General features: G+C 35.7%; 1 protein-coding gene across 1 annotated transcript; it reads right to left on the bottom strand.

Moving 5' to 3' along the window:
• Positions 1-459: 459 nt before the first annotated feature.
• LOC110454675 (alpha-1,3-mannosyl-glycoprotein 4-beta-N-acetylglucosaminyltransferase C-like) lies at positions 460-8,948 on the bottom strand. Its single transcript, XM_021504317.1, has 4 exons — positions 8,784-8,948; positions 8,114-8,181; positions 7,765-7,834; positions 460-4,909 (listed from the first exon to the last, which is right to left on the bottom strand). Exons 1-4 carry the CDS (start codon positions 8,944-8,946, stop codon positions 2,964-2,966), a joined length of 2,247 nt encoding a protein of 748 aa, XP_021359992.1. The 5' UTR covers positions 8,947-8,948; the 3' UTR covers positions 460-2,963.
• Positions 8,949-9,224: the final 276 nt, after the last annotated feature.

The raw sequence follows: 9,224 nt of genomic DNA on the forward strand, positions 1-9,224 counted from the left end.
ACCATCTGCTATTAGAAAGTCAAATACCCTGGACAAGTTCAAGAGGGACATCAAAACTCACCTATTCATGTCTGCATTTTAGAAACCTTGCAAAGACGTCATGTAAATACCACCCTTTTATTTGTTCAATTATTTGCACATTGCTTGCTTGCTTGCTTGTATAAAAGTGATTGTAAGCCTTTGTTTTTTGTTTTCACAAATATAACCATTACTATTATCCATATGTTGTAAAGCGCTTTAGAGTAATTTTACAAATCATATAGGGCGCTATATAAATGTTGTAAATTATTATTTATTATTATTAGTGTGTGAGTAGTGTGTGAGTAATGTGTGTGTAATGTGTGAGTAATGTGCATGTGCGAGCGCAGACACCTATAAATCATCCCTACTATGGGGAACTTCATTTTTTATACTGTAGCGAGGTGGTTTTACAAATAACCAAGAGTTCTTTAAGATTCATATTTATTTCATTTCCACAGCACAGACATAACATGGTTCAACATCCTATATGTGTAATGTTAGATACATACTCTGTGTATGGCACAGAGCCAGGAATTGGGAAACCGATGTCATCAAACCGCTTATCACTTTGTACTGAATATTTCGATTGTCAAAAGATGTATGTGTCTGTGTCCAAATCAAAATGTCAGCTCTTTCACAAAATCTTTCACAAAACCGACACAAAGAAATCCCGCAAAAAGTGACAAACATATAACTGACCAATAAAAACCGAAGTCTATATAAAATATCTGACCTTTGAAAAAAAGAATATAAACTATAACACACTGGACCTTACAGAACCACTCTATGGGATATTATACAGGTACAGACAGGTATACATCACAGGTAAAGATCACAACACAGGACATGTACGTCATAATATCAATATAAAATACAATAAAATATGACTCTGCTACATTACGACTATACGATCCTTTTCTGGATGATTACCACAGTAAAACTATGAACATTTGCTGTTATCAAAACGTTGTCAAAGTCAATACAGCCTTGCAAATAGTCTATGTCAAATTAAAAAAGATCTGCCAGCGATAGATTAAATCAAATCATTTTTTCCAGATTGCCAATACACTTCTTTATTTATTTTTAATATTATTGTCTTCGGCGTAAGGCATTTAAAATAAAATATTGTACATCAGGGCGGTCGATTGTTGAATAGCCCGGTTTTTCGCACTATATGCACGATGTGCGCACGGTAATTTAGGTGCGTTGTGCGACCACACGGCTGCATAATCTAAATAAAGGCCAAGACAGTGATCGTGAACCCTAAAACTTGAAAGTCAGTTGTCCATCATAAACTATAAATAATTTATGTATCACTTCCATGAATTATGACGAAAATCGGCTAAATAGACCACAAATTACAACCGCGATCGTCTTATAACCTATCAGAGGCCATAACACAAATTACAACCGCGATCGTCTTATAACCTATCAGAGGCCATAACACAAATTACAACCGCGATCGTCTTATAACCTATCAGAGGCCATAACACAAATTACAACCGCGATCGTCTTATAACCAATCAGAGGCCATAACACAAATTGCAACCGCAATCGTCTTATAACCAATCAGAGGCTATAGCAGATATCTTGATGAGATGTTCAAGGGGACTGTTTAAAGGATGAATTAACCCTACATATCACTCTAAAAACGTTTCATAGTAGTCGACCAGATAGATATGGAGAAAATGTCCCGACAAGTCTTGATATGACTAAAACGGGCAACTCATCGTAGGAGACTGAACAATCTTAATCAGGTGCACCGTTACATGTTGTACCGATCATATATATAATGTTGTATTGAGCGCGGCTTAGTAGTTAAGGGGGACAAGTTTCTATCTGCGGACAGACAGAAGGACAGATAGATAAACAAGATGAATTCAGTATATCCCCCATCATCGTTGTGGATGTATAATAAGGAACAAGATGTATTATCATGCAATTCAATTAATTGCGCGTTATTATACAATGTAACTATTTTGTACTTTTAAGCAATGCGGTGATCATTAAATACCGCATGTTTGATAGTAAGGTAAATCACAACTAACTCACTTTCTGTAGTGATATTCGGAAAAATCGGACACGTTGTGATTTTTTCTACTCGTATGTTTATAAACTGTTCATTTTTGTGTAAGATCGCTGTTGCGGTATTAGGACAAACGGTTAGCATTTGATTGTGTTTTTCTGTAAACATGATTACGAGCTAGGTTAGCGTGTGTAAAATATCTTGTTCAAATAGATAAATATTCAGACAATATGTCATATATTATTTGTTCTGTAAACATGATTACAAACTAGATCACGGAACTGGTGACACACAGGTGATTGATTGCACAGATCATGCCAAGTGTGGATATGGTGCAGAAAACAGATTTCTCTTACGTAGTAACTGATGGGACCGGTCTATTATGTGTCGTTTTAGTGTCTTCCCTGTTCCCGCCGTTGTCGTTTCGACGTTGCGCTCGTATTTTGCCCGCGTGAGTTAACATAGTCATGAATTGATCAACTGCTACATCTAGTTTGGTATAATTTATGGACTCTTACAAAAACTGGATATTAATATGATCATCCAAATTATATTTCTATATCACATTATGTAAAACCAAAGTGCCACACTTTCAAATGAATACTTTAGGTTTTCAAAGGCACATGTATATGTAATGGGTTTTATTTTGATCCAACCGATTGTGGATACACCGATTATCGTTACTCCATTTTCAAGTAGACAGACCTTTTTATGTCTGTACCATTTCCTATTCCACTTTCCTCAAGTATATAAAATTGATTACAAACATTAAGTTGTGTTATTTCTTAGATCTTTATTTCCTATAGTTGTTCGAGAGAAATTTAAAGTACCCATCCATGTTCTTTTGAAGGTTTCTAATTTTTCCAGTTTGTCTGGGTTTTGATCCTCTCCGACTCCTTACGGCTGTTTTTGTAGATTACCCTTTTATTTGTTGTTTAGGTTGACGGAATATACGTCGCTTCAGATTTCTTACGTGTGTGCCAGCTTTGTTTGGATGGGGGACATTGTCTTGTGGTAAGCCATCCATTTCGAATTGCTTATTTTCTATATGTGGGGGAGGTCTGTTATGTAATGGGACATTGTTTTGTGCTTTGCCATCCATTTCGAATTGCTGATTTTCTGTATGTGGGGGAGGTCTGTTATGTAATGGGACATTGTTTTGTGGTAAACCATCCATTTCGTATCGCTTATTCTCTATATGTGGGGGAGGTTTGTTGAATATGGGGACATTATGTTCTATGCCACTCATTTTCATCATCAGCTTATTCATGTTAACTTGATGCTGCCAAAGTTCTAACAGATGCTGATCATTCTTACTGAGAATTACACCTTCCGACTGTCTATGCTTCTGCTTTCTGTCAAGGATGTTCTGTATTTGTTTCGGTTTATCGATAATTACGGTATTTCTTTGCTGATTACGTTTTCGTGTATCTGGCGGTTCGTTTGGTTCTCGCCGGTCCTTTGCTTGCTGCTGATTTTGATTTGGACTTATTAGGCGCTTGTCGTTACGCAATTTTTGGTCCTGCCAATTTCCATTCAATTTTTGGCCAGGCAGAATTAATGCACCGTTTTCGAATCGCGGCGAAAGGAATGGTGGTTTGAACGGTTCGTGTCTCTTCCAAGTCTGCCATTTCAACATTTCACTTTCTCCTTGTGGTTGCGGGACCTTTTCTTTTTTGCTTTGTTCCTCGATTTCTTGTTCGCCCGGAAGAAATACAGCGATTTCTCTTATAATGACCCAATCAGTTTGATTGGCTGTTATTTCAATCACTATGCAGTCTATATTTCGAGGAAGTGAAATGTTGGACTTTCTGGTGTCAACATCACCGTCAACAAAGTTAATGATATTGACGAGATTCTGACAAGGTTTGTCTATCTCGATGGCGGTAGATACAAGCAACCTTGCGTGTTGTAACATGTCGGAGGTCTTTGTCACTTCGCCAGAATCTATGAATAAACGGCTTATGTTCTGAGGACCTTCGAAAGTTATCCTAAAGTAATCACCTTGTTTAGGGTTGACCCCCCAAAAATATTTGTCAGATAGGTCATATGCATGCATGGGTTCATAATCAGAATAAGTGTCGATTTTTGAATCAATCATTGCGGAGGGATTCACATGATAAAACCGCTTTCGAGAGTATTGATTTAATCCAAAGCGGTCTTTAAAATGCCCGTCATATAAGTGTTGTTCCTTGTCTGTTAACGATGACACGACTCCTTTGTGCTGGAATAATGATCTCTTAATTTGAATATCTTTCCATTGGGTTTTGATGGTTTTCAACGCCTTAAGCAAAAGGTCACCAGGCTGTTCATCGAAGAACATCAATATATATTCCGACAATTCTTGAAGATCGGACGATCGTAACAACTTTCCAATAAATCCTAAAAAGGAAAATTCGAGACAGTACCAAAAAGTGGTCGATTTTGATTCTATGAAATTTATAATATCGTCGTAATAATTGCTAGCTGCAATGACGTCATCCTCCAGTTGAAGATAATACCGTGATATACCTTTACAATACGAGAACAGATAAGCATAATCGATATTCTGTTTCGAACGCCAGGTCACTCTTGCTGCAGTGTCGTTAAATGTCCTCTTAAGCTTGGTGAAATCTGGATATATACTTTGATCGTGTGGATGTACAATCTGGAGGAATCCGTTCTTTATGAGTCTGGGATATTTTCCAGCCAGTTGTTTGCTTCTAATTGTGGTCCAGGTCTCGTTCCTGTCCACCATAAAGATGACGACAACTATAGAACTTCGCTGGGAAGCTTTTGAATTAATTATCAATGAGTAAAGCGTTTTCTCAAGGTAGTCAACGCCGCGTCGCTGGACCGTTGGAATCCCGATCGTCAACTCACCTACAATGTGACGAATTGACTTATGAGCAATACAGATTAAATTATACAACGTACAAAGCGCTCTTAATTGTTATGGTATAAAGTTCAGCCCCTCGAAGATTTCTACAGAATATAAAAAAGTGTACAATATTTTTCAGAATGGAGATACAATATCATAGAAAGGTGTGTTCATGAGTGTCCATTATTTTAAACTGTTTGCTCTTAATTTCTTATACAGACAATCAGCACCGTGACGTAGCCGTACATTGTATTCACAAGTCTAACTCAGTATTATAGTGGGGTTTTATATTTATGATGCATATTCGCAGTTAAATGAATATCTGTATTAATAGTTACCGTGATATTAAGCATGCCGGGAAAACGATTCAAAATACGTTTTATAGAGAGGGTATCCAAAAAAAGTATACATAGAGAAAAACTGAATGCAGTAAATCAAAAGAATGTCTTGATAAAGTGAATATATTTAAATACATATATAGACATACAGTGTATATAGTGGATGAAAGGATATCTAAACATATTTTATTGAGGAGACATTTGAAAACAATGTAACTATACAAGTGGAATACTTAGAGTTTTGAGGGGATTTCATATTACAGGTTACAGACAGGATATCTTATACAGGGAATCTGAATATAGTATATAGAGAAGATATCTGATAAGGAATTAGAGAGAGTATCTGATTATAGTGTATAGAGAGGATATCTGATAAGGGTAAAGTGGGGTATCTGATTATCGTTTATAGAGAGAATATATGATACGGGTTTAGAGAGAGTATCTGATAATATTATATAGAGATAATATTTGATTAGGGTATACAGGATATCTGATTATAAGATATAGAGAGGATATATGATAAGGGAATAGTGAGGTATCTGAATATAGTATATTAGAGAATATCTGATAAGAGTATAGAGGGTATCTGATTATTGTTTATAGAGAGGATATCTAATAAGGATGTAGAGGGGATATCTGATTATAGTATATAGAGGGGATATCTAATAAGGATGAAGAGGGGATATCTGATTATAGTATAAAGAGAGAATTTCTGATAAGGGTATAGGGGGATATTGGATTATAGTATAAACAAAGGATATCTGATAAGGTTTGAGGACGGCCTCCCCTGTGTGCAAGATGCATGTCTGTAGTGAACGCGTGTGTTTTAGGAGGCTGCGATATGCTGGTGTTTGTCTCCTTGTGATAGCGTGGAACTGATGCCGACTGATAAGGGTTAAGAGGGGGTAGCTGATTTTAGAATATAGAAAGAATATCTGATAAGGGTATAGGAGGATATCTGATCAAAGTATACAGAGAGGATATATGATAAGGGTATAGAGGGGGTATCTGATTTAGTATATAGAGAGAATATCTGATAATGGTAAAGGGGGATATCTGATTATAGTATATAGAGAGAATATCTGATAAGGGTACAGAGGGGTTATCGGATTAAGTATAAAGAGAGGATATATGATAAGGATACAGGGGGATATCATATTATAGTATATAGAGAGAATATATGATAGGGGTATAGAGGGGGTATCAGATATAGTATATTAGAGGATATCTGACAAGAGTATAGAGGGTATCTGATTATAGTATATTGAGAGAATATCTGATAAGGGTATAGAGGGGGTATCTGATACAGTAAAAAGAGAGAATATATGATAAGGGTAAAGAGGGGATATCTGAGTATGGTATATACAGAGAATATCTGATAAGGGTATAGAGGGGGTATCTGATTATAGTATATAGAGAGAATATCTGATAAGGGTATAGAGGGGGTATCTGATTATAGTATATAGAGAGAATATCTGATAAGGGTATAGAGGGGTATCGGATTTAGTATAAAGAGAGGATATATGATAAGGATACAGGGGGATATCATATTATAGTATATTGAGAGAATATATGATAAGGGTAAAGAGGGGATATCTGATTATAGTATATACAGAAAATATCTGATAAGGGTGAAGAGGGGTTATCTGATCATAGTATATAAATAGGATATCTTATTAGGGTTGAGAGGGGATATCTGATTTTGTATGTATTGAGGATATCTGATAAGGGTATAGAGGGGGTATTGGATTTAGTATATAGATAGGATATCTTGTTAGGGTTGAGAGGGGATATCTGATTTGGTATAGGGAGGATATCTTAATAGGTTTGAGAGGGGATATCTGATTTAGTATATAAAGAGGATATCTTATTAGGGTTGTGAGGGGATATCTGATTTAGTATATAGGGAGGATATCTTAATAGGGTTGAGAGGGGATATCTGATTTAGTATATAAAGAGGATATCTTATTAGGGTTGAGAGGGGTATCTGATTAAATATATTAAGGGATATGTAATTAGTGATAATGCAAAATCATCTTTTTCAAGTTAATCAAGTCTTCCTAAAATTTGATTTGATATCTAACTACAAATGTGCATGTGATACGTAATCGATTCTCACTAGTTTACATAAAACTCGAGTTAGTCATATTGTTTATCATAAACTATAAGTTGTATAAACACAGTCATTGATTTTCACTAGATAGATATACTGTTTATCATAAAACGCCAGTAAGAAGAAGAGGCATGGCGACACGACGCGAGATGCTGTAGCCATGAGCTTTGAATTGGGCTGATACAAACTATAACAGTGAAGGAGTTTAGAATAAGTATTACATTTATCAAACTTTAACCGCATTTTCAGAGATGTTTATAATTATTTAAATACTTCATTACATTGGGGAAGATATGATTATCTCAAATATCATACTGGAAGAAAAATGTAAATATTATCCGAGAATGATTTGAAGAGAACTGTGTGTTTGTATGGTTATACAGATGATACAGAAATGTAAACTGACTTTGGTTCGTCCTCATCCTTCCGTAAAGAAGGGCCCTTTTCGGATCAACTGTCAATCTCCTGGCTTCCACCTGTAAGGTAGGTCAAGTGAATAATGAGCAAAGTGTACATGATATTATAGACAAGCCAGGGTGAAGTTATTACTCAATGGACAAGCCAACATTTCGTTAGTAATTGCTATTTTTTATGATATATGCAATCTGCGCATTAAAAACTTCATTATCAACTTCACAATTTAAATCGCAATGTTTCCTGTGTAACCAAATGTTATGTAAATTATAACAATGTTACTGGTTAGGAAACACGTACTAATAATATGCTGTACAAACTGATCATGTAATGTAACTCACATGAAATGGAGCTGGCCCCCTCATCGTTGTCTGCTTCTCTGTGGATGACCGAGTAGATAGACGGATACCTGAAACAACAGTAGCACACCAAGTTACACTTATGTATTGAAAACATAGGTTTTATATAAAAGACAGTTTATGGTTTCTTATTGAATACAACAAACATTTTACAAGTATGGCAGATATTTTCAGGAGTGTGAAGGACGAGTGAAAACATCGGTGTATCGTTTCATCCAAATAAAATATATATAATATTAGACAAAAACAGTTCTTAAGTACAACACAGACTTTGTATTGCTAAATTGGACGAACATTTATTTGTAGCATTTTATTTTACGTCAATGTCAACTTTGGTAAAGGTCTTAATAAGATCATTTATGACATGTACAGATTTATCAATTATGGTGTGGTTTTGAGGTGAATGAATATGAATATAGGAACCTGATAGTCCTTTATTGTTATATTGGTTCCTAAATAATGTTTAAATAATAAAACAAGATAGAACGTAAGGAAAGTGTCAGGACAAATGCCTTGTATTTGGCATAGAGCATGGTGACGTTACAATTGAAACGGAAGTAACTTTTTACACACGCATGTGTTACCATTAAAGAGCTTTGGCGCCCGGGAACTACGATTCTACATGTATAACATGTAATTACAGGTCACTTACTTTCGGTATCCGGCGCTTGTTCCGAGTGTTCTGTAACGCATGATAGAATATGCATATTTGCCCAGATCATCAGCACTATTAGGAATGATATCCATCCTAAAGCTGTCTGCCTTCTACACCAAAACCCTCTCAACCATCGCTTTACCATATCTGGACGCGCCATATTAACTGAAAAGCACCAAAACCACAGATACATGTAAAACACTGAACGTTGACGTTGAAAGCGAGAGGCATCCTTACAGTGCTTATTGAATGTTGAAGGTTTTTTTTAAAAACTTGCATTAACGACGATTTTTCTTTTGTTTTTCCACTTACATTATCTTAACGAAACCCGAACATCACGTATACTATTAAATAGTCACGTCTGTGATGAAATGAATACTCAGTCAGAACAATCAACATCGACAAAATGTTTAAAGCTGTTTTACTTTGTCACAGTAT

This window comes from Mizuhopecten yessoensis, unplaced genomic scaffold (assembly GCF_002113885.1).
Source record: "Mizuhopecten yessoensis strain PY_sf001 unplaced genomic scaffold, ASM211388v2 scaffold8009, whole genome shotgun sequence".
Classification (NCBI taxonomy): domain Eukaryota; kingdom Metazoa; phylum Mollusca; class Bivalvia; order Pectinida; family Pectinidae; genus Mizuhopecten; species Mizuhopecten yessoensis.

Coding starts and splice junctions, on each gene's coding strand:
- LOC110454675 (XM_021504317.1), bottom strand. CDS start 8,946: ATGGCGCGTCCAGATATGGTAAAGCGATGGTTGAGAGGGTTTTGGTGT. Junction 7,835..8,113: donor GGGGGCCAGCTCCATTTCAT/GTGAGTTACATT, acceptor CCTACCTTACAG/GTGGAAGCCAGGAGATTGAC. Junction 4,910..7,764: donor AAGGATGAGGACGAACCAAA/GTCAGTTTACAT, acceptor GTCACATTGTAG/GTGAGTTGACGATCGGGATT.